General features: G+C 46.2%; 1 protein-coding gene across 1 annotated transcript in view; it reads right to left on the reverse strand.

Annotated features, from left to right (window-relative positions):
• The window catches only part of PRKDC (protein kinase, DNA-activated, catalytic subunit), a 3362625-nt gene that overhangs the window by 3137274 nt on the left and 198616 nt on the right, over positions 1-26735 (reverse strand). The window contains exon 7 of the mRNA XM_069621025.1: positions 2890-2989. Within this exon, the coding sequence (XP_069477126.1) occupies positions 2890-2989 (100 nt within the window). The remainder of the gene's footprint in view (positions 1-2889; positions 2990-26735) is intronic.

Raw genomic sequence — 26735 nt, forward strand, 5'->3', positions numbered from 1 at the left:
TAATAATTCTCTACGCATACAAATGTTAGGTATTTAATTATGGGTGCATTTGGGTGTATATACAATTCTTTTATGTATGGTTCTGTAGCACAGATTTTCCCTGATAACGGACGGCAGTCCAAAATGAATTTGCAAAACAAGGCGCCTCTGTGTCTGCTTTTTCCGATTGGAAACCACATTAAAGACTTCTTCTTGGATCACACCGCTACTTTGATGACAAACATGTTCAAAATGATTGGACATGATCAAGAAATGTAGGCAACTGTATTGCCGTATATGCGAGTATGCAGTTCTCTGAAAGGTTTCTCAGTCTCTTCCCCATAGTATCCAAAGGTTCCAACAGAGCCTACCAAAGGAAGAGGAAAGGCCCTGTGAGACCCACAGCAGTTGCCAAAAGAGGGGGGGGGGGCAAAAAGGGAAAGATCCCAGAGATGATAGGTTGCCGCCATAGCAATGAAGGAGTACCAGAGGTAGGATAGAGGAACTCTGGTAACTGGCAGATGCGGACTGAATTCAGGAGGCTGGAAACTAGCTGAAAGAACTCCAGAAACAGGAGGGTCGGGGAAGTAATGGAAGGAGGAGGATACAGGAAGAACAGTCAAAGACTAGGATGAGAGCGTGTAACAGAGGAGCAGGAGAGGAATGCAAGAATGGAGGGCAAGGAAGAGGGGAAATGTCCACACAGAAACATGTGCTGAGACGTGCTGCATTGTCAGAGTCATCTTTATGGAAGTGTCCTTCTGTGGTCGGATCTCACAAAGCCGCCACATACCGACACGGTTCCGTGATTGGACCAGTGTAGGTATGTAGCAGCGTTCTGACGTGACATTGCGTGCAAACACTAGCAACCATCTTGGTTAGGAGAAATGTACTACCAATGCACCCACCATGTTGGTAGGGATGGCAAGTCCATCACCAAGACCGGCTATGCCAGAGGGACCATCGAAGAGGACAACTGCCTAGAACACTCATCTCATAGTCATGAGTAGGAACATCACACTGGATCAGCCAAAGCCAACCACATAGCAAGGGGTAACAGCACTAGGTAGTTTTTTTTCTTTTTTAGGGACGGTGGGGAAACACAGTTGGGGAGCCAATTTCATGATGTAGATGTGGTTTTGAGCAATTTTGTGATTTGATGAAGAGTTTTATTTGTAATAGTGGCTTGGAAGGAATGCGGCATAGTGGTATTCAGAACTGAATGATCAGATAACAGAGCAGACAGCAGGTTCAGTTTTTTTGCAAGACATCATTCCATTCTATGTGAATTCCATGTTATGGGTGTCACCAAGGCAGGGGGCAGCTGAGCAAACAAGCAGAGATAGACCATGCTGTTGTGTGCCCTGGAGTGTCTGTGTTTCACAGATGATCCTTAGTATGCTTAAAGATCCTCTGGACATAGTATGGGTTTTCAGTATTTATTTCAGTTCGAACTCCAGTAGCCCCAAGCCTTTCCCATCACCCAGTGGTTCTCCCTTCAAGCCCACAAGCCCAATCATTCTCCCAGGAACCAAGTGTGAGCCCAGTTCTGTTATGCAACATCCAACACAGTCCATGGAACACAACATTGCTTTAACTTTACATGAATGTTATGTACATGATCTCATAACTATATACACATACATATACATTGTGTTGTCAGATGTTTTTAAATAAATAATCCTACCAAACATTCATGTCCTCAAGTATTGGGGTATCTGATGAAAGTAGTGTATGTTGCTTTGAGCAACCCTGTTTAGGGAGGTGGTTATCCAGGTGGATGTTTTTGCAATCTTTGTAGCTGCAAAGGCATTGGACACCGCTATGTACCAAGGAGGAGCAGGTGGCGAAATGTGTCTTTCAATAAGGAAGTGGATGATGGCAAATAAACCACACCAAGGCTTATTCCATCCATGCATATGATGCAACTGTCCCAAAATAATGGGTCCAAAAGAATAAGACTGCAATTGGCAGTGAGACATGTTTCAGCAAGGCTAAGCGGGTCAAGGGTTTCTGAGACAGTCATATCAGGTTGAAAGCATAATTTACTGCAGATTTGGTCCTCAGCAGTAGGCAGTTAAAGTAGGAGTCTGCAATCTTGGCAGGTTATCCACCTCACAAATCACATAGCCCACTGTATAGCAATACCTAATAGCCAGCAAGGCCTCATAGGCAACTCCCATGCTGCATCTTGCCCCAGACGGTCTCTCTCTGCAGCTTCCAGCCCTACAACAGCGCTGGTAGGTGTGTTACTTGCTTGACTTATACTTAAATTAAGTTTTCACTCCTACTGCCTCGGAAACACCTGAAACCAGCCTCACTAGGTCCCATCAAGGTTGCTGAAACCTAGCAGCAGGAGGAATCGGCCTGAGATGGAGTCAAATTAATGCCAACTTTCTCAAGGCACGCGGGTACTCCAGTTCATTGCAGTGCCTTCACGGTAACAGGTGCTTCCCTCCCGAGATTATCTAACCAGACAGTGGGTACACTACATCATGACACCAGCACAATTTAGCCAGTGGAGACAGCACCAAAGTGCAAGAGAAAAACATTCACTCAGCAGGCCTGATGGCTAACCTCCACATCATACTCATTCATTTGCTTCACTATCTGCGAATAGAATTAATCTTACTAAACAAAAGCAGTTTTGCTCCCCTAAAATTTTACTGCATACTTCTGAATAAAGAGTTCAAACTTGGTATTAATAGTTAAATTGCACCCAAAGACAACATAGCAACATTTCAATCCAGTAAAGTGCAGTAAAAAAAAAAATGAACACCCCCTTTTGTAACATGACAGAGAAAAGCATCATTTGTTTTTTTTTTTAGCAATGGGATAATGTGCCATCATTGCTGTATAAAATTGGATGAACACACAACTGTATTGCAACAACTACACCCAATACTGTACCATCATCAACAGATTTAGTGAAGTTGAGTAGAAGTGCAGTCAGTCCCTTCAGGCATCCTGCAACCAGAGACAACTTTGGCTCCCTTGTTCCTGAGGTCATCTGAAAAAGATTGGGTATTTGTTTTAATAAAGCTCAAACACTTAACAGGGAGGAATGTTATGCTTCAGTGTCATAAGCTATTTCTGCTCAAAAGGATCACCCAGAACTAGGAAGCCGGTGTATGCAGGTACTCAGGTTCATTTGGAAAAGTTGTGAGGGACAGATGGGAAAAGAAAGAGAACTAGGTGTGTTAGCATAGAGGAATCATCAGACTAGCCATTTTCACTTTCCAAAAAGACACTGATGTTTTTGCTCACTGTCAACTTGCAGTTATAAACCGTTTATTTTCAAATTCTGACCAACCTTTCGCAGTATTTTGTGGCACAGTGAACAGGAAAACACAGTCCGGTTTTCATGGCATTCCTAATGAACAAGCATGAGGAAAAAGTCAAATTGCAAATGTATTTCAATAAGATTAGTCAGGTACTCTGAAAACCAAATTGATTGCTCTAGACACTTGTGGCGTATCGGAAGGAGTCAGACACTAAGGGCATTTTAGTGCTTTTTAATCAAATTATATAATGAGGCCTAACTTTCCCCATCGCTAAAGGGTTCCACCTACCGATCAAATTCATCCAGGCCCCTAGGGAGGGTTTTGTGATGCATGCTCACCACCCTAGCCTCAAAGGGGGTGGCTCCCTTTTGGGGAGAATGGACGAATACTGTTGATTCATTACACACTATCAACAAGCCTTACCCATTTTGTTCTACATGGCCTGGGCTGGAAGAGACATAGGAGGCTCTGAACGAGGAGAGAGGAATGCAAGAGCATAACAGATGTCATAAGGAGCAAAAGCATTTAATTTGCTTCAGGCAAGTTTCTGTGCAGCTTCCCTACACTGCACATGCATATCTGCAACCAGCCGAGACCAAGAGAGCCCCAGAAGAATTGGCCAGCAGTACAAAACCATTAATGCTCCATCCTAAACCTGACCATGCAGTGTCTTCATCTCCCGACAAGCCTAACAAAAGGAAAACACTAGGAGCTTACCACACCACATGCTGAGACGAAGCAGATAGCCCATTCTGTAATCCAAGAGTATGGGGCTTCAAGATTGATGCAAATTGTAAACATAGGCGTGCTTCTCCTTGGGCATTCTAGCCCTTCCAACGTGGATGAATGCAAACTGACCCTTAGCTATTGCCCAGTACCACTCCCGCAGCATGCAAAGTTCCCACTTAGAGTCATATTTTTTCCTGCAACAGAAACCAACTCAAATGCTATTTGTCATAGATGGCTCAACAAATACTCAAAGCCTCAGACAGTTCAATGATTTTATTAAGACTTCAAAGGGCCCCATGGTTTTCCCCCCTCATCAAGAAAAGCACCTCTGCCCTAATCCAGATGTCCCCAAGCCCCAGGTTAGTAGATATCAATTATTGAACCCTACTCTCTAGGTTCTGACTTTTGCTCGAGGTGAAGACCTAATGGCTGGTTGCCTTATCCGTCTAACCTCCCCAGGGAATTCCCAGGCTACCATCACACTGTCCAGTGGATACTGATCGTTAAAGGGGTATTAGATTGTGCCTTTCTGACACTCTGTCCAATTCGGTCTGCTTCCTGCCACACCCATGTACTACGCTCGCTGTCACCACTCCATTACTGTCTACTAGTCTCCTCCCTTTAACTCCACCTCTCTACTCCTAAACTACTTCTCACTCCTTTAGGACTTGTCTATACCCGCTGATGTTACTACATTCTCCCTGAAAGGCTACACTCTTCCACACAACTGCTCCCTCCTCCACACCACTGCTACCACTCCTCCCCATTTTCTACTCAAACAGCCTCATTTCACTCACAAAAATGTCCCATTCACTACCTACACTACCTTACCTAAACACACTCGCCACTCTTTTATGTACACTAACTAACCAATGCATCACCTGCCCCAAAAGTCGCTACCATACTCCAGGGCCTTCCACCTGGTGGTCTGTTAGGAAAGGTTCTTTTTGTTGCAATTTCCTTCTATAGACAGCTAAAACGCACCCTTATTTTTGCTTTGTTTTGATCGCTGACCTGACTTTTTGGAGGCAAGTAGAGCCTTATGCTTTACTTCCTTGCCATTTTGTTAATTCCTATGGGGAAACTGATCAGTCCATAAATCTATTGGTACCGGTACACTATGCATCACTTTATGGATTTCTTGTATTATTGCAACTGCACACCTCGCCCTAAAGTGAAGTGAGGTTAGGTAACATTGCCGGTAGTTTCTTTTTGGTTACATTTACAAAGATATTTTTCAACTTTTTACTCGTTCACTTTTTCATTTACCAGAACTGGAAACTAAAAGTTGGTGTGATGAATCTGGAGTATGTGTCCCTTCTCCCCAAGAGGGAGTCACTCCTTTTGAGGTTAGCGAGGTGAGCCTGTTCTGAAAGACCCTGGGAGTGACACCCCCTTAAGGGATAAGGACTCTCATTCCCAAAGGGAACTCCCTATGCAGTACACTTGACCTACATACACGGGACTGCCTCTCGTCCAAAACACTGTTCTTCTTCTGCTTGGCAATAGGCAATGTTGAATCAAGTACGCCGTCTACACGAAAAGGGAATACCCCTTTAATCAATAGTTTGTATGAAAATGGGACAAGGAGGCCCTAGGAGAGAGGAAGCCCCCCCCCCTTAGGTCACAATGCTGTGGAGAGCCAGAGCAAAGTGTGAACCCGGAACCTGTGGCATTCCGAGAAGCAAAGGACGCCAAGTGGGGATGCCAGAGGCCCAGCGAAACTGACAGCAGGTAAGCCGTTGTCAGGACGGGGAACAAGGAGCCGTCCATCGAGGTGGTGCGACCATGGAGGAGCTGTGGTGGGCCTGGCACCCTCATAAAAGCACCGAAAACTGGAAGACCGGGAGAGTGGAAAGCTCCCATTCGCAGAATGTGGAAAGACGCAGGGATTGGAATGTGCGAGAATCCCGAAAAGAGGAAGAGAAAGCAGACTCCGAGCCCTGTGAGGTCACCCACATCAAAGATAAGTAACGGGGTGGACTGGCGTAGCGGGAGGCAGACGGCAAAGTCTGTAATAAAGAACAGAGACTGTGTAGCCATAAGGGCATAATGGAATAGAGAACCTACATAATGATAACTAAGGAACTTTTCGGAAACCTAAAAATTAAGAATAACTGTGAAGCATTAAGAAAGTGGAGTCAAAGATCCTGGGGGAGAGAGAAAGAACACCAGGAGAACGCGAAGAGAGCAAAGTGCTGAAGAGTGGGGAGGCCATTTAACGAGAAGTTATAAAATGTCTAGTGAGTTAAGAATACAGAGTGAGATCAACAATGAGGAAAGGGGGGGCGTGGCCAGCAGGCTCAGCATGGAGACGTGATCCGTGTGAGCTCCCGGGCCGCCAGCAGAATCCTCCAAAATCCTGAAGAAAACTGTTGAAACGGAGGCGAACAATCACAGCAAATAAAAGCAGACATTCGTCGCTACAATAGACTGAAACTGGGAAGCATTCCGCTGAACAGATCGAGAAATCTGTGGGGAAAGACTTTCGCGACCAGCACTGAAGTGAATCCAAGATGGCCGCTACGCGCCAAGTCAGAGGAGCGGTTGTAACGAACTAGCACTCTCGGAGAAGAACGACGCCGGAGCGCTGGGAGACCTGGAGAAGTTGGAGGCGCCCCGCATCGCCACTCCTGAAGCGACCGACAGACACCCGAAACGAATGTCCTTCATAAACAGAAGCAGCCGGGCGGACAAGGGAGCCCGATCCGGGGCTAGGCGGCCCTGCGGTGGAGGCGAGCAGCTGCAACCTGATCCCCTGCTCAGCGACTGGCACCTGGAGAGAACGACGGCACCCGAACACAGCCTCCCGCTCCAAACCGCAGCTTGCGGGCGCGCCGTACAACGTTAAGCGCCCGCTGACATCCTGCATAATCAAGCCGGTAAGGAGTGGGGGCGGGTGGATGAAAAGGGCAGGGCATCCCTCCCTCCCCAACACGAACTACAACACTGGCCATACAAGAACTGGGACAGAGAGGAGTGCAGAAGGTAGATCCTGAATTAAAGGATAAAAGCTATAAGAAAGCAAACCCCACTACGCGCCGCCAGCACAGCAAGAAGCAACGCGGGGGTAAGGGCCCCAACAAAGCTAAGAGGGCAGGGGAGGTCATACAAGCCCATACAAGCTGTAGGAGGGAAACATAGGGAGGAAACTCCAACCAATTCAACTGAACAGGACTTCCCCGGGCTCAGCCTCCAAGCGGAACTCGAACTGCGACAACCCCTATAACCAGGTGGGGGGGGGGGGGGGAGACTAGACCCACGAGCCAACCCAGCAGCCGGCGGCACACAATAAGGAGAGTCCCCGCATAGATAACAAAGAGCCCCACAGGAGCGCAACACGCTTTGGTTACTAACTCTCCCACAAACACGAGTGCCACTGCGCAGGCTACCCCGCAAGCTGACTCGAAACACTAAAGCCTGCACCTTACACAGCAAAAGCAAGCCAACAGCCGACAACTGCAATGGGCAAAGATAGAGCGACAACGAAAAAAGGGACCAATCAGAGCACGATGGAGCAATTCACAACCACCGCCGTGCTTCCACCAACGGAAGCGGGCAGATCTGAGGATGCACAAAATCCTGAAGAAAATCTGTCCCTAAGGGATGTGATGAACGCCATCTCCAACTCGCGCACCTCTATGGAGGTCAAAATGGACGGCATTTCCACAGAAGTCTCCCTATTACGCCACGATCTTCAAAAGCTCTCATCCCGCACTGGAGAGGCGGAGACCCGTATATCGGTTGCAGAAGACGAACTGAGAGGCATGGGACAGCAAATGAATAGAGCACTGGAACACATAAAGGTACTAGAAAGCAGGGTGGAAGAAGGTGAAGGCAGGTCAAGGCGGAATAACATCTGCATACTGGGCCTGCCCGAAAAGGCTGAGGGAGAGAGCATAGAACTCTTCCTAGAACAGTGGATTGCCGATCTATTTGAACCCGAGACTTTGTCAAAACTGTTCTCGATAGAAAGGGCACATCGAGTTCCGACGGGCAGGCCGCTACCTGGTGGGCAACCGCGAACAGTAGTAGCGAAGATCCTTAACTACAGAGACCGCGATGCAGTGCTGCAAATGGCCAGGGCAAAGGGAGAATAACATACAACGGCTCCAAGATCGGCTTCTTCCCACACTTCACTAGGGAAGTGCAGAAAATGAGACAATCCTTTGACCCCCTCAAAAAGCGCCTTCAAACACTGAATGTGAAATATGGTCTCCTGTTCCCAGCTCAGCTGAAGACATACCACAATGGCATGACAATACACTTCACTGACCCTAAAGAGGCATGGGTCTGGGCAGAGAGAAATCTGAAAGGAGATGGGAATCCACGCAAACACCAAGAGTGGAGAAGAAACAGGTCACGGCTAAACGAACCACCAGAAAGGCCACCCCATCAAGAAATTGATGCGATACCACAGAGAGAAGACGAATGACTGATGGCGAATGAAAGATGAAAACGGATACGGCATGAAATGAAACAAACTTTGCTTGACACATATTGCAACCGGAAAATGAATGCTGGCGGTCCACAGACCGGCACAACACACCCCCCCCACAGCAGCAAGTGCACACCAAGGTATTTCCAATGCCAAAGAGAGCTACGCACTTGCGATTAGTTTGATTGGTTAATTGTTTTGTTCAAAGGGCGACAGATGCTTCAGTTGGGGTGGAGTATGGGGAGGGGGCGTTGGGTGTTACACAGGTATTCGCTAATCAAATGGCTCAGCAAGGCTGCAACAATCACAGCATGCATGAAGATCGCAAGGGAAGGACATTCGCGCATAACACCAAACCCAAGGAATAATGGCCACATCAAGAAATAATACAAAAAAGTTAGCCTTTATGACATGGAATGTGAACGGCCTGGGAAACAGCATAAAACTAAGGCTAGTGATGCAATACATAAAACGACAAGACCCAGATATAGTAATGCTAACTGAAACACATCTGGCGGGCACAAACTGTCGATTCTTCAAGAGAACCATGTATAGGACAGCAATTCACGCAGGGTTCTCCATGGGCTCGAGAGGTGTGCTAATACTGATAAATAAAAGGACCCCGATCGACATAACTAAAGTAATCCAAGACCCTGGAGGCAGATTTGTTTTCATACAAGGCACACTATGGAACCAAACCATAGCCATACTGGCAGTCTATTCACCCCCGACACTCATGACAGCTTTAATCGAGGAGATTACACCGATAATAGTAAACAATCCAACGGATACTTTGGTAATAGGCAGAGACTTCAATGAGGTAATGAACATCAGTGAGGACCGCACGCATACAAGGGGTAGAAACCCGGCACTACCAACCAAGCTTGTTACCTTCACGGCGGCACTGGGCCTAAGGGATGCATGGAGAGACCTTCACCCAGAGGAGAGGCAATTATCTTTCCACTCGGGCGCACATGCGTCAATGTCCAGACTGGACTACATTTTCCTCCCCGGCGAAAGCATACATAAAGTAATAGAGGCGACACTACAACCACGAGGGATCTCAGATCACTCCCCACTCACGATGCTGCTTGAGACAGAGAGACCTCAGCCGCCACCGAGGAGGAGAATGAATGCATACTACCTGGGATTCCCGGAACTAACAGAAAAAATTCAGGAAGCAACTGCAGCATACTTTGAGCTGAACCAGGACTCAGTGGAGGACGCAGGGGTAATATGGGAAGCATACAAGGCAACCCTGAGAGGTGAAATCCTGAGCTGGACAGCAGCACACAAAAAAGCGCACCAGCACGAAGTGGAAGCTGCAGAAGCAGAGGTGAAACGGGCTGAGGCAAATTCCATAAGCACGGGAGCGGCGGGAGACAACACACCTTTACAAGTGGGGCAAAAGAAGCTACATAATGTGGCGCTAACATGCGCAAAACATGTACACAGAACCATACGCGCCAAAATATACGAAACGGGAGATAAGGCCAGCAAGATGCTTGCATGGCTGGAAAGGAGAGAAGAGGGCCACCTACAAGTAAGCCGGACAAACACCACAAACACCGAATGGGCCACAACGGACCCAGATATTGCGGAAGCCTTTGCAACATATTACGAAAACCTATATTCCCCGCCGATGACCCCTACGGATCCCAGCATACTGGATACACTGACCATTCCGGCATTAAATGAAGCACAGAGGTTGGCACTCGAAGCTGAAATAACAGAGGAAGAACTGACGACTGCCATCTCCCAGCTCCAAAATGGGAAAACCCCGGGACCCAACGGCTTCCCTGTGGAAATATGGAAGAAAAATGGCACCGCAGAAGTGGCACCACACATGCTTAAAATGTTCTTGCATGCAAAGGAAAAGGGTATACTCCCGCAGGACTTAAGAAAGGCCAGTATAGTGGTGATACATAAAGAAAGCAAACCTCCGGATGCATGTAGCTCCTACCGACCAAATCTCACTCAAACACTGAAGCCAAAGTACTGGCGAAAATATTAGCCAACAGGCTACAGACAGTGATAACATGCTTGGTCCATCCGGACCAATGCGGCTTCATGCCACAGAGGTCCACACGAATGAATATTCATAGACTACAAACTGTCATCGAAAGATCACCGGCTCTACAAGACAAACTGGCGCTCCTCACTATTGACTTTGAGAAAGCCTTTGATTCCGTTCACTGGGAGGCCCTGTGGATCATAATGGCTAAAATGGGATTCGGAGCTCAATTCACAAACTGGGTTAAACTCCTATACAAAGCCCCAACAGCAGAAATCAGAGTAAATGGGTGGTCCTCACGAAGCATAAAACTTGGAAAAGGCACCAGACAGGGATGCCCTCTATCGGCGATATTATTCGCACTGGCGATTGAACCACTAGCGATAATGCTCAGAGAATCCCAGGAATGGAAAGGTTTCCAGTGGGCACAGGACTGGGAAGACAAGGTTTCCCTATACGCCGATGATCTTCTAATCTACCTGAGTGACCCAGCTCTCTCTTGCCCCATCGTCACAAATATGTTAAGCACCTATGGGATCTTTAGTGGGCTATGGGTAAACAATGATAAATCCCTGCTATTCCCGATCAAGGGACTTGATCCGACAACTCTAAATAACTGTCCGTACAAAACAGAAAGACAGCAGTTCCGATACCTCGGGATAAAGATCATGACAGATCTAACACTATATACAGAAAAGAACCTACACCCAATAAGAGATAGATTTGTCAATGATGTGAGGCACTGGATGACTCTTCCGCTCACACTGCTGGGAAGAGCTGCCCTATTCAAGATGCTCGCCTTCCCCTGGTTCATATACATCCTGCAGAACGCTCCGATATACATACCGAAAATAGAATTTCGCAAAATAGATGAGACGCTTAGAAAACTGTTGTGGGGAGGAGGGCATCCTCGTTTCGCACTGAAAACCCTACAGCGATCAGTATGGGAAGGAGGAATTGGACTCCCGCACCTACAAACTTATTATTGGGCAGCCCAGATGCCAGTAGTGAATGACATCCTACACAATGACACAAGCCTACTGCACAACAGAGCGGATACGCAGGCGGAGCAAGGGATCACCCCAATGGAAAACCTCTATCAAAAAAAGAACACGGCAGAACACATCCACAATGGCCGCTCAGAGGACACAGATCTGGACGGACGCACACAAACACCTGGGATGGGAAGGGAAGGTCACACTGAAACAGCCCCTGTGGCATAATAAGCATCTCCCCAGAGCTCAGAGGTATCCCCAAGTGGTCGGCCTGGTGTGAAGCTGGGATCAAAAGACTAGAAGACATGGTAATGGAAGGAGAAATAAAATCATTCCAAGCTCTAAAAGACGAATTCAATCTCCCCGATTGAGAATACTTCCACTACAGGCAAATGAGACACGCCCTTATCACAAGTGAGATAGACCTCCCTAATGTACCAGTGTGTACCCCGATCGAGAGGAACATAGTGATGGAGCGAATTGATCATAAAATAACATCTACAATGTACAATGCAATCAACTCATTCGCTACAATGGATTTTACAGAACTTAAAGAGAAATGGGAGAGAGATGTGGGCCCAATTCAATCAGAGGACTGGACTACTGCCCTCATGTACCCCAAAGAGACAGCAATCTCTGCCAGAATCAGGCTGATCCAACTAAAAATCTTGCACAGAATATATTATCCCAGAGAGGCTTTGCATCAATGGGGAAGGGCGACTGATCCCAACTGTCTACGATGCCATCGAACGAGAGGGACCTTCTTCCATATCCTGTGGGAATGTCCACAAATACAAGACTACTGGCAAAAATGCTGCGACAGGCTATCAATGGTGGTTGGCCGCGAGATACCGATGGACCCCAAACTCCTGATACTAGGGATTGATGCAGAGATAGAGCTATCTCGATACGAAAAACTCATGTTTGCAACATCCACTGGACTTGCAAAGAGGAACCTAGCCCAATTATGGGGCTCGGCCTCCCCCCCACAATATGAGAAATGGGTAACGGATGTGGACATGTGTGTAGCGATGGAAACGAGAGTGTATACCACAAGAGGATGCCCAGAGAAAGCAGCCAAGATATGGCAAAGATGGGAAGACACTTGAAGGCATGAAAAAAGGGGCCTAGAATCTGATGAACTACCAGAATAGAACTCATGCATACGATCGAGACGATCCTAAAAGCCATCGAGCATACCAGATCTACAGTATAAATGGAAAGGAGAAAGAATTCAAGCTTTGTGAAGAAGTGTATACCTGTGTGTTTAATGTATTGACTAAGTGTTAATTAGTCGATGTTATGTTTGTTTGTACCTATAAAACAATAAAAATTTTATATAAAAAAAATAATAAAAAAACAATGAGGAAAGAGTTCATTAAGGAGACCCCCCAAAGCTGGGGAACTCGTAAAGCTGATAAGCAAGTGAAGAACATAAAGCAAAAGCAAGATGTTTTGAGAAACTAGCTCAAGGCGAACCAAGATATGGGTCCAATGGTCTGGAAGGAAAGATCCATAACAGTTTGGAAGAGCTACATGAGTTAGTAGACAAAACTTTAAAACGTTATTAGAAGAGGGTTGTACTGAATAAGAAAACCCTGACTGAAGGAACGCCTAAATATAAAAGGCAAACGGGAGGCCATCAGAAGAGAGACATTCTTTTGGCTCAGCTCAGCTTTAGTTCAGTCAGAGGAGTACATTCTAATTGTAATAATCCATTAAACAGCACATGTAAAAACATCAGTGCATACAAAAGGTATGTTTATCACCTTGAGCAGTTAAAACAGTATGTATCAATAAGGTGCAGCCACTAATCAAAATACACATGAACCAATGAAACAGACCATAAAGAGAAAAATAAGTGAGAACATTTTCCTCTTCATAAAATGAGTGCCCAAACACCGCAAGAACAAATACAAAATCAAAAACATCATGTTGCAACACAAAGAAATGGCAAAACGTTCAACAGCCCATGTAGGGCAAAAGGGCTAGACATTAAGGAGCTTAGATCTACAAGCCCATACTCCTTTCAGATATCTGGCAAGAGCATGGTAGTTCCCACATCGGGAAGGGACAGCAGCCTGAAAAATGTTGGTCTCCAGTCACGGAATCCAGATTTACGAGGGAGATTTAAGAGAAAACCATTCCGGATCTCATAATAGAGTGGGCAGAAGAGAACTAAGTGTTCAAGGAATTCCCACTATCTGCTAAAGCAGAACCCATACTCATCAAGTGCAAGTTACTGACTTTAGGTGGAAGCCATTTAACTGGGACCTGGTTAGCAAAAGCCTGTGGAAAGTATTAGGAACCTTAACCCAAAGTACCGCGTAGCAGAGGCCTTGCACAGATTTGCTCTCACAAAGGCCCATAATGTCCCAAAACTCTGCTTTATCTGCCGAATTTGAAACCAAGCAAATGTCTCTGGATTCCTGAAACGGTCATCCATCCTGCAAAAGACTCCGGTTATTTTTTTAGGCAAATCCATTTAATTTTCTGATAGTATCCCAGCATAAGAACATTTCTAATAAGCAATCTCGTTAATGACACTTATTCATTTGCCCACATGGACCACCACAACAGAATTGGCTGCAAAGAGAACAGGTCCATCAGATGTTCCATACCCAGCTCAAAGCGCAAGATGTGTGATGGTGTAGAAGCGGATACCCCTGAAAGGCATGAAAGAAAAGTGTTCAACACTCTGTAAGGACTTCACATTTGCACACGCCGCAAGTTCGTTGCCATAAACCCCTGTCGCCAGGGCTTTCCCGCTATAGTCACTAGCATGTGCTCCACTGAAATTTGCCCCATATTTTTTGCGAATCTAAAAAGCCCTCCAATAACCTGTGTGATGAAACACGGGAATCTGTCAATTCTCCCCATGGGGGTGGCTTTCCCTGTGAGGCTAGATAGGAGAGCATGTTCAGAAATACCCTGCCTAGGATTAGAGGCAAGCAGGATCTCACCAGGAGAGACTCCTGTTCTTGTGAGCAACTCCCTAAGAACTATGCTAATGATAGACATCTAAAAACATCCAGTAAAGAAAGGTATGAAGAACATACCAAGAAGTCCTATTGTTACCAGGAAATGCAAGGGATCCCATTAAAGGAAAGACAACATTAAACTGAGACAAGGAGAAACCTATCTGGAGGAATACAGAGCCCAAGACAAACAGAGAAACGACTGACATTGTGAAGGGGAAGGCCCACTGCACCATAATAAACTAAAGAGGTGGAGACTGAGGAGAAAGTGAGAGAACCCGCGAGATTCAAGTTTGCTTGCAGGTGTGTGTTGGAAGAGAGAAAGGACGTGTGGTGCACCACGCCGAAAGGGAACCCGAGGGAAGATCGGATGCTCGGCTTCAAAAAGAGAAGGAACAGAGAAACAGACAGACGTGAGACATCTTCAACACAGACAAAAGCTAAATGGTGGCGTGACCGAAAAGGAACAGAGGTGGACCCGTAGGGCCGTACACAACAACGATACCACCGCCTTGGAACCGACACGGAAAGTGCCGCTGAACGAGAACATGGGATGGTCGTGCGTGAAAACACAGTCTGCTAAAGGCCAACCTGACAAATGAACATACCAACCAGGCGAGAACCCCGGTGACACCATCCCAGTACACCACAGGTAACGGAGAAGGTGGGAGACCCTGGAGGGGGACTGGGAATCTACTAGAATGCTCCTAGTCCTCCCAGTCCTAAGATATTGGTATCAAGTCAAGGAGAAAGCCCCGAGATATTACAGAATAAGAAACATGTGAGGGGAAAAACTGAGGAACAAGTTGAAACAAAGAATAAGAGTCGAGCCCAAAGTAAAACCAAAGACGGATATAAAGACTGAAAAGCCAGGAAGTCGAGAGAAGTTTTAAGTGTTGGATAAAATTGCCCCACTAGAGGGAAAGGATAAATACAAATAAAAGAAAAAAAAGATGAGGATCATAAGATTCATAAGATTAATCAAAGTGAGTGGGAGAGGATTACACATTTGAAAAACTCAATATTAGAATTGTGTGACTTAAAGTAGTTGCCCAGAAAGAACTATTTAAGAATACTGTATTGAACTAAACTGGGCGAAGAACCAGCTTGCAGGAGAAGGGAGTCATTCTTCAGATTTCTGTTGAATTAGTGGTAGGGAAAAAATAGGTGAGTTTGGACAGTGGACTGATTCAGATTTGGACTCTCACCGACGAGCACCTTAGTTAGTTCTGTTAGGCAGTTAGCATAGGGAAAGCTAGGCATTTCATCCTTTTAGTTAATGAAGTCAGCAGTGGAAATGAACAATCAGAGTCTGTGCCCTTCTTCTGACCCGCCACACCTGGCTCATCCGGGACCTAGGATCGGAGAAATCTGAACAATCCAATAGATGTACACCATTCAGCAAATGGGAGGGGGGGGGTGGAATCTTACTAGGGCGGTTGGAAAAACACATAACGTAGCACTTTGCAGCATTAGCTGCGAGGAAACATGTAGTCGCCATAGGAAATCACAAGTACTTGTAAAGATCTAGGTGTCCATGCCAGCAACAATGCATCATCTGCATAACTTAGGATCAGGAATCTCCTGACCCGGCAGTGAGGTACATCCACACTGGTCGCCACTAAGGTAGAGACAAGGGAGTTTTTATAAATATTAAACTGCAAGGGGAGGGCAAGAACACACCAAAATGCCAGGGGTAGCGGAAGTGACATCACATGACCCTTGACCTCTGATGACATCACATGAAGTGATGTCATTTGACCCCAGCCCCAAGTGATATCGGGGGGGAAGCGATGGAACACAACCTTTCACCCCTTGACAAAACAGAAGTGGCATCACATAGCCCTGATTTTAAGTACACTGCGAAAAATATGGTTACAATATCACTTTAATGTGATGTACATTTCATACAAGAACGGATCGCCATATGTATTGTTAAGATCAGTGTATATAGGCCCATATTGCCAAATGACTGAATGCAAGTAGACGTCCATGGCCAAATGATAATGATGTATTATATAGCACTTATGCTTAAGCGCTTTTCATAGAAAAAATATACTTCCAATATCACCGAACCTGTGTTGGTACTCATTAAATCAACCTCGAAAGGATGAAAGGCTGAGTTGAGGTGTTTAAGAACAGACTAAATCCGTGACTCACCCCCTGAAGTGTGCCTGAAATAAACTTTTAATGAGTCTAGCAATTATTGTGTAGAATTCCAGAAAGACACATTATTTGGTATTCCTATACTTTCTTATTTAGGGTCAGTGCTGAAAGTGTTATGACTTGTGGAATCCCTGTTCTTTTTAGTGTTTTTTAAAGAGGCCTGAACAAGAAAGCCAGCCACTGCAGAAGCAAAGAGCCAGATGGTGCTGGCGACAGCCCAGGAGCTTGCACTAAAAAAAGAAAAAAAGAAAATACCCAATTTTTTTTTTCTCCAGGCATAGCAAGGGAGTCCATAGGGGTAGCAAGGGAGACCTCAGGGACATCCATGAGTACAAGTCCTGGTGCCTGAATGTCTGTTGCTGGGCAGATGTTGTGGCCAGTGGCTATTGTGAGGAGCCAGGAATGAGCTCTGACACAAGGGATTCATAGTTTTGGTCAAATACTTTTATGAAAATAAAAGGGGTTGGGAAAATGCCTCTCTATCCCTGAACTACAGGAGTTTCCCCGACATAAAACTAAAACATAGGCCCGGTCAATGTCAGAATGTCCAAAGCAAAACCGTCCTGTGTCCAAAATACTTGTCTAGCTCTCACACTCAAACAAAATAAACTAAGGTGAAAAGGCAAAGGTCTTTGGCCGTAAGATGTTTATAAAGGATGGGTAACTCCAACACAATAGTTCCAGAAGGACAGAGTTTGTTATTCCAGAGGGTGTTTCCCTTCCCTATGTTGTATGCTGAAAAGATTTGTAACAAACCAAGTGTCCTCAATTGACGGACACTCCCGTCCCTGCACAGCCTTTTACTGTTAATAGCCAGTCCAAAGTTAAAGACATTCGTAAATAATTTGTGAAAATTCAAATTACAAGGTGTTACAAATATATGAAATATTTGGTTTGTTTAATTTTGACTCAATTATGCAATTCATGAAAATGTTTTATTCATCTTCAGTGTATAGTACCAAAATAAAATAGAGATACAGTAGTTTACAGGTTGACGCGTTTCGGGATAGAACATCCCTTCATCAGGAGAAAATAAACTTTATAGTCAAATAATTTGGTGATGATTCTTAAACTCCAAAGACATCTATAGGGCAAATCAAAGAGTAGCATCAGTTACTTGGATGACATTCACAAATATCTGCTGATATGTACAGGGCAATTAGTTGTATTGGAGAAATCACCTGTATGTTTAGGATGTTCAACTGAGATTCACATGCATCCGTTTCTTAGATTCTTCCTGCAATGCGGCTATTCCAGACCATTACTGGGTCTGTTTAATGCAAACATCAATGCATCAGAGTTTGTTTCACTTAGTGACCATTTATAAAATGGAAATCTTTAATAATAATAAGTAAAATGTACCTTAATGGAAGTATCCTCTGTGGGGGATAGGTGTTTAAAGGGAAGCAGAAGGCATATTCCGAGCGGTCATCAACATTGTTAATTACTGTATTGATCTGAGGAAAGTACATGAGCTCTATTATACTACTAGTATTCTTCATGGTTTACAAATCATGAGACCGATACTACTATAACATAACACTGGGTCTGTATTATTATTAGAGCACTTAAAATTGAGCTCTTTGTAGTGTTATTTGTTCAAATAGTTATTGCGTTAAGGGATGGCTGCTCTGCTCTGAAATGACAATGGTTGCGTCATCATTAGTACAGGGTTTTAACCTTTTAACTGCCATGGGTTTTCCCCGCCCAGTGCCAAGGCCTTTTTGGTGATTTCGGTATTTGACCGTTCAATGCCTTCTAACATTTTCTCCTTCATTAACCCCTTAAGTGCCAAAACGAAGGGGCAACACATGTGATGTCATCTGTGATGTCATCAATTAAATTTGTGATGTCACCTTTCATGTTCTGGGTGTTAGTGTTAGCAGTGCACAGTGGTGCGGGCAGTTATGGTTGCTTAGGCTACCATAACTGGCAAATTTTCGGTTTTACTTTGAACCATAATGTCACGTTTATACATTTTTTTAGTGAATTTTATGGGTTTTTAGTAGGGCAACTTAACCATAACGTCCCTTTAACAAAGTTTTTTTTTACTGAATTTCACAGGTTTTTAGAAGGGCAACTTAATCTTAACATCTCGTTAACAAAGTTATTTTACTGAATATACACTTTCATCATGTGAATTTGGGAGATATGTACTATAATTTCCTTACTTTATATACATGTAACATAGAACATACTGAACCCCTGCGCTAATGATATTTGAAAGGCACGGACTGAGCGCCTGTCTGCGGACGGGCGCGGACGCGATCAACAGTACCCAAGCAGTCAGGGGGAATCTGAAATTGTACTATTGTGTTATATGAAAAATGCACAAGTTTGAAAAAGAACACAAACACATTATGAGTACTAATAAGTAACCAATACACGTCTCAAACATTAACCATGCATTTAATGACCATGTATAATGAAATGGATTATACTATAACAAAAAAGATATGCCTCCAACGTAATTACCTCACAGAAACTGTGCAGCCAGGACCAACAGTAGACGCACACAGTACAACGAAGACAAATTACAAGAAAACAGTAAGTGAACTTCATTTTTCTTATATGTGTGTGTACTTTTTTGTATGAGGGGCAGAAAAAGTAATATATTTCTGGTGTTTTGACACAGATATGGCCATTACTTTGGAGTGGCTGGAGGAGAATTTTCCAATTGGGGAAATGTCGGAGGATAGCAATAATAAATGGTACACACTTCTCGGCATAAGCAAATTAATGGTCAGTATTTTATGGGCATTCAAAATATGGCATGCATTACTTACCATAAAAGCATTTCTGATGATTGTATCTGCTTAGATTCACATGATGTGCATATGGTCCGACATCCAGTGGTAACCGCGGAGTATTGCATCTCGTCTTTCGGGGACCAAAAGGAGACGTCGGCATAGGCGTGTCTGTAACACTATCCCTATCGTGACGTGTGTAGTACCCAAAATCCCTCACGCGCCGAGGTCCTTCCGATTGTATTTTTTCTGCCATGAGGGAGCCCTAGGCTATAGTGAGTGAGTACATACGAGAGAAATAGTAAGAAGTCTATGTTCCTTCCACCCCGAGCGGGGAGGCAGGTAGGGCGCATGCGAATCTAAGCAGATACAATCATCAGAAATGCTTTTACTGTAAGTAATGCATGTCTTCTGATGCTTGTTAATCTGCTTAGAATCATATGGTGTGTATAGACTAGCGGGCAGTACCGGGAGTTGGAGGTGGGTTGTGAGAAGGAACAGTAGAGAAAAGATGTCTTAGTACCACTTGTCCCACCTGAGAATCAGACCTAGAATGAGTGTCTAGGCAATAGTGTTTTGTAAAGGTGTGTACAGAACTCCAGGTTGCCGCTTTGCAAATGGACTCTAGGGGAACATTTGCAATGAATGCTATGGATGTCCCAGTGCCTCGAGTAGAGTGTGCTCTAGGTTTGAAGGGCATTTCTCTCTTTGCTAGCGTGTAACATAGTGTGATGCATTTGACAATCCACCTTGAGATTGCTGATTAAGAGACAGGATCCCCTTCTCTACCAGCTGCCACTGAAACAAAGAATTGTTTAGCCTTCCTCAGTGATTTAGTTCTTTCCATGTAAAACATGACTGCCCTGCGCACGTCTAGTGTATGAAGGCTTCTTTCGGCCATCTTAGTAAGTTTTTTGAAGAACGTGGGTAGTTCGATTGACTGGTTCACATGGAACTTTGAAATAGATTTCGGTGCAAACCTGGGATGTGTGCGCAGAACTACCTTGTCTTTGTGGACTGTAGCAAAGGGGTCTAAAACAGAAAGAGCCTGTAGTTCGCTAAACCTTCTGATAGAAGTGATAGCCACTAGGAAGGCTGTCTAATAAGTCAGATCTTTCAGACTTGCTTTATGCATAGGCTCAAAGGCAGCTCCCATGAGCCTGGTCAAAACCACATTCAGATCCCACCCAGGGGCTGGATAAGAGATGGGAAGATAAATCCATTTAACCTCTACCATAAAGGCTTTAATTACTGGTATCTTACACCATGATACTTTTTGCTGTGATGTGGTGTAGGCAGTCAGCGCAGCCAGATGAACCTTTAGGGAATTGAAGACTAACCCAGAGTCCAACAGGTGGGTTAGATACAACACAATGTGTGAGGGTGAGCAATCGATGGGATTGACGCCCTTGGAATTGCACCAGAAGACAAAGCATTTCCATTTGCTGGCATAGCAATAACGTGTATTAGGCTTTCTAGCTTCCCTGAGTATGTCCATGCATCTCGGAGGGAGTTGCAGGTGTCCAAACTCTATGATCTCAGGAGCCAGGCTGCTAAATTCAGAGTTTGTGGGCATGGGTGGAGGGTCTCTCCTCTGTCCTGAGACAACATGTTGTATGGGCAGGGCAGTTTGACTCGTGGGGAGAGGGACATCTCCATCAGGTGAGCGAACCAGGGTTGGTGGGCCCACATGGAGGCCACCAGTATCCTGGTATCTGGTTCCTGGTGCATCTTGTGCAGTATCTTGTTGAGAAGGGAAGTCGGGGGTAAAACGTAGACAAATTTCCCTGACCAAGTTATCCAGAGACCGTTCCCCTTGGATCGGTTCTGGGGGTACCTGGAGGCGTAGTCTTGGCATTGGGCGTTCTCCTGAGTAGCGAACAGGTCGATCTCGGAGAAACCCCATTCTGCAAAGACGTTGTACACAATGTCTTCGTGCAACCGCCATTCGTATTCTTCTGGCAGAGGAAAATCTCTGCTGAGTAAGTCTGCCAGAAGATTGAGTTCCCTGGAACATGTTGGGACAACAAAAACATCTTATGTTTGAGAGCCCATATCCAAATGTTCTGGGACAGCTTGGATAGCCCTGGAGAGTGAGTGCCCCCCTGTTTGTTCAGGTAATACATTGCTGTAGTGCTGTCGGTTAGGATCAGCACTGGCTTCCCTTGCAGTGGCCCCTGAAAGGCTTTCAATGCTTTGAACACCACCCGTAGCTCCAGTACGTTTATATGATTGGACGCTACCTGAGGGGACCACACTCCGTGTGCTGTCTGCTGTAGCAGGTGAGGGCCCCCCCAACCCATGAGAGATGCGCCTGTCGTAAGAGTGGCTTCCACTGCAGGGGTGGTGAAGGTCTTCCCCTTCAAGAGGTTTTCTCTTCACCACCACTGCAGAGAGAGAAAGAGGGCTGGCGAGACAACTAACAGATCTTCCCATTGTCCACTGGCCTGACGCCACTGGCAGTTGAGCAACTCTTGCATGGGACGCACGCGCAGCCGCACGTGGGGAACCAAGTATATGCATGACGCCATCATCCATAGCAAACGCATGGCTTTGCGTACCGTCACCTCCCGACTGGCTACATATTGAGGAAACTGGGAGAGCATGTTCTGAACCCTCTCGCTGGGGGGGGAGACAAGGCCGTCTTCCGTCCGAATAAGCGCTCCCAGAAATTGTTTTACTTGGCTGGGGACTAAGCTGGATTTCTTTTTGTTGATTGAAAAACCCAGGCTGAAGAGGAGATTTACTGTTTTTTGGGTGTTTGAAAAACAAGCGTCAAACGAGTCCCCCGTAATGAGCCAGTCCTCGAGGTAAGGGTAAACTGGGACTGATAGTCTGCGCAGGTGTGCTGCTGCCACTGCACCCTTGGTGCTGAGGCGATGCCGAAGGGGAGTACTTTGAACTGGTGGTGTTTGTCCTGAACCATGAACCTTAGGTATTTTCTGTGCGCTGGCATCATTGAAATATGAAAGTATGAATCTTTCATATCCGATGTTTCCATGAAGTCCCCCTGTTTCAGCAATGGGATCACCTCCTGTAGTGTTACCATGCAAAACATCTGGGGCTTTATGAACTTGTTCGCTGGGCGCAGGTCTAGAACAGGACGCATGGTGAGATCCTTTTTGGGGTACAAGGAAGTACACTAAATAGATACCCTTGTTTACCTGAAGAATCGGGACGGCTTCTATGGCGTCCTTTCCCAGCAGAGCTTCCACCTCTTGGATCAGGATCTCCAGATGGTCCGGTGAAAGATGCCGTGGGCACAGCGGTCTTAACTGTGGAGGTCGGGTGAATTCCATGCAATAACCGTGGGCGACCGTCTTGAAGACCCACTGGTCGGAAGTTATCCCCTCCCATGCCTTGAGGAAAGATGTTAATCGCCCCCGACCGGGGAGACATGGGAGGGGACCTGGACTTGGTGGTCATTTCTTACCAGAGGCTGTGGCTCCCCTGGGATTGGGGCCTGTGCCTCTATCTTTGCCGCATTTCTGCCCCTTTGGGGAGTAGTAAGTAGGGCTTCCGGATTTGTGTTGAAGTTACCTGTGCCGTAGTTGTTTCTGACCGGCACGGGCTTGTCCTCGAAAGGACCGCAGAGAATTATTACCCCTCTGGGAGGAGGGTTTTTGTGGAATCTGGTGCAAAGACCTAATAGTCCTGTGCTCCTTCTTGGCCGTCTCCATCGCTTCATCCACTTCTTTCCCGAAGAGGTTAGTCTCATGGGTTTATTAATGGGGGAGGCCCGAGTCTCAGGTCTGAAGCCCGATGTATGCAGTCATGCGTGTCTTTTATAAAGAGTACCTTGTGCAAGAGACCTACCTGTTGTTTCTGCAGTATCCAGGGTGTTCTTCACCACATTCTGGTTAACCAGTTTTCCCTCCGAAACAATGGCGAGAAGCTTTGTTCTGGCTGGTTCAGGAACCTCCTGGAGGCCTTCTTGGAGTAAGTTCCATTGGGCATCAGCATAGCTTGCTAATAGCGTAGTATTATTAGCAACCCGAATGGTGTATGCAGCTGCTGATGTGACACGTTTGCCCAGAGCATACAACCTTTTAGACTCTTTGTCCGGTGGTGATCCTCCCGTGGCAAGGGGTACCCCTGCCCTCTTTCGAGTGGTAGTCATGACCAGCGAGTCTGGGATGGCGTGCCCTTTGATATACAGAGGGTTGGTCGTAGAAGGTCAAAATAATTTTTCGACTCTTGGGTTCACTGCCCGTGTCTGAGCAGGTGTAACCAAAGATGGAGCTACCCGCCTCCGACCAGAGTTAAGGAGGGGGATTCATAGACTCGCTGGAGGTTTTTCTTTGATAATATCCTCCACGAAATCATGCTCCGGTACCGCCTCTTGGGTGGCAATCTTGAAGAATTCTGCTGCTTTTTTCAACATGGAGTTGAAAGCCATTTGGTCATCCACAGGGGAGGCCTGGCGAGCCGGGGTGGAGGGAGGAGAGTCCAGGATCACATCAGCGTCCTGATCTTGTGTCCAAGGGTTTTCATCTTCCTGCTGGGTCTCCTCCCAGTTGTCTGTCGTGTCCTGTTGGTCCTCCTCATAGTTTGAGAAAGGACGCTTCCTCTTCCTCATTATAGATATCTTTATAAGTATCCATATGGATCAAGTCTTCTTGTTGGGAAACCTGAGACTGGTCTACCTGAACTTGAAGGTTAGGGTCTACCCGTGCTTTTTTCGGGGGCGGATGATCTGAAGAGGCGATAATCTGCTCCATACCGATCCATACAACCCTCAAACTTTTCTGTAGTCCATTTAGAGGACCCGAACGGGCCGGCGCGAGGAGAAGTGACATTCTCTGCCCTTTGGCGTCGACGGGAATCTCTAAGGGTGTCGGAGAGTCTCTTGACTATCTACGTAAATCCCATCGGAATCTGGAACATAATCCGCCGAAAACTTTTCCGCAGATTGACCCATAATCTTTGGCGGGACTGGGATAAGACCCACCGCCGCCGCAATCCTTCCGATGCTACTTTGAATAGACGCCGAATCGTCGAGAGACAAAGAAAGACCGTCCGTGCCACCAGGAGGTTTAGCGGACGGGTTTCCGGGTAGAGGCCCAGTCGTATCTTTTGGGCCTATAGAGGCCTTGGGACTCGTCGAAACGTCAGGCTCCTGAATTTAGACCTGTGTAAGATTAGGAGTAGCGCCCTTCTTTTTTGTTTGCCCAGTCGCCATGCGCTGCTGCCAATGCGGGGAAGGCCCTGGATCAGAGCGATCCGTGGGAACCGGCAAAGATTTCGGCGGCCCCGTTAGCGCTTTTGCCTTTTTCGACGCAACCGTCGAAATTGGCATAGGGGTTGTGTGCTTAGTGTTGCGGTGCGATTGTACGCCCCTGTCGCCGGGTGTGGTCCCTGTAGCAAGACCAGAGTCGAGCCTGGAAGGGGCGGGGATGGGCGTGGCAGACCTAGAAGTGTCCGTCTCAAGGTCTAGAACATCCGCGTTGGACGTTTGGTCATACGAAGTACCCCCGTCACTTTCGGCTGGTGTGGCGGTGGGGGAGGGGGGCACCACGCGTGCCATGCCTTACGCGGCCCACCGCTTTACACGGCGCTCCTTAAGGGTCTTGGGCCAAAGGAGTTTGCACGCCGCACACTGCTTCTGGACGTGCTCTAGGGGGCGACAGGTGTTACACGTCCTGTGCTCGTCCTTCCAAGGATATCTGACCCTACACTTATGGCAGAATCTAAAGGGAGTCCTTTCCATAGCAATAGGGAAGGATGACCAGACCAAAAGGGAAAGGAGGAAAGACATACTAAAACAATATGGCCACCCCGACCCCACTCCCCCTACTGTATAGGTCGGCCAGAGGGCCCGACCACGTGGACAATCCGGCCGCCGGATCTTAGGCGTCGAAATCCACAGCCGTAGACGATTCCCCCATAGTCTTCGTCGAAGTTGTAGTTATTGGCGAAATGACTTCACGGGGAATAAACCGACAATTTGGCAAGATAAACAATGTCTCTAGTAAGAGCTCCGCTATAGGGAGACCAGTTATCTGGGCGGAAAAAAACAATCTGAGGGATCTCGGCGCGTGAGGGATTTTGGGTACTACACACATCACGATAAGGATAGTGCTACAGAAACGCCCATGCCGAATTCCCCTTTCGGTCCCCGAAAGACAAGATGCAATACTCCGCAGTTACCACTGGTTGTCGGACCATATGCACAGCATGCGATTCTAAGCAGATTAACAAGCATCAGAAATACATTTATTTTTAACAGACCAGGGAAAAAAAGAAGAAAGTCCAACAAAGGACACAGAGCAAGACAGTCTCAAACGGATAGAAGTGAAAATGGACATACTAAATGACAATTGTAACAGTTTACGGCAATTTGGGGAGGAGTACGTTAGAGGAAAAATACGATATCACTGTCCCACCTGTACCTGCCCCCCTTCTCCATTTGCTAGTGAACCAAACCCCAAACCCTCAAGAAGAACATAAACGTTTTGACGAAACATCCATCCCTTCATCCCCTAACAATTCATCCCCTCACAACCAGCCCCTGTTAAACCCTAATTCCCTATATTCGTTTCAGGATCTGCTTCCCCCTGTATTTCTCTTGATTGATGTATGTGTGTGTATTGAAAGAAAATGTTATGTTAGTTGTAGTGGAATGGTTTGGGTTAAAAAAAATGTTTTAAAAAGAGTTAAAACGCTAGCTGGCCGTAATCAATAGAATATGGATGTTCTAATGGCAATACACGTAACCGTACCAATCGCAACCAAAATGGAACTGATCTTAGAACGCACCAGCTGTTCAAGTTGTCCGTAAATGAACAGAATGGGGGTGTCCCAAGGACATTATACCTCTCCGTACTGGTCACAAACAAGATGAAACATGTTCTTAGAGCACACCAGGTGTCCGGGATGTCTGTAAATTAACAAAATGGGAGCGTCCTAAGGACACTATACCTGTCCGTACCGTCCGCATCCAAGACGGAACTGTCCATAGAACAGGCACGGTGGCCGGCATGTCTGTAGTCAAACAAAATGGAGGTGTCCTAATGACACTGTACCTGGCCGTACAGTCAGCAGATCATGTACGCACATGCGCTCCACACCCAAAAGTACTGCGAACATCGCACCTGTTCTTAACTGTGCATCTCACTTGTGTCGCACTTTTAATTCGTTTCAGGACCCGAACACTGTCCGTAGAACAGCATGCGCACGTCCGTTACTCTGCATTTGGTGTGCAGCGGGCACCCATTTCCTTCGCGGATGTGTTCACGACGTCATCATGTGACCGCACCCACGCTGAGCGTGTGGCCTAATTTGCGCAGTTTGTCTGATTCCACAACATTTCAAAAGAACTTATACAGACATTGGAAATTATTTTATCGTATAAAAGCAACATTTCACATGTCCCATACAATGGCCCTACCTTTCAACGTATTGT

This window comes from Ambystoma mexicanum, chromosome 5q (assembly GCF_040938575.1).
Source record: "Ambystoma mexicanum isolate Mex_15411 chromosome 5q, UKY_AmexF1_1, whole genome shotgun sequence".
NCBI classification, from domain to species: domain Eukaryota; kingdom Metazoa; phylum Chordata; class Amphibia; order Caudata; family Ambystomatidae; genus Ambystoma; species Ambystoma mexicanum.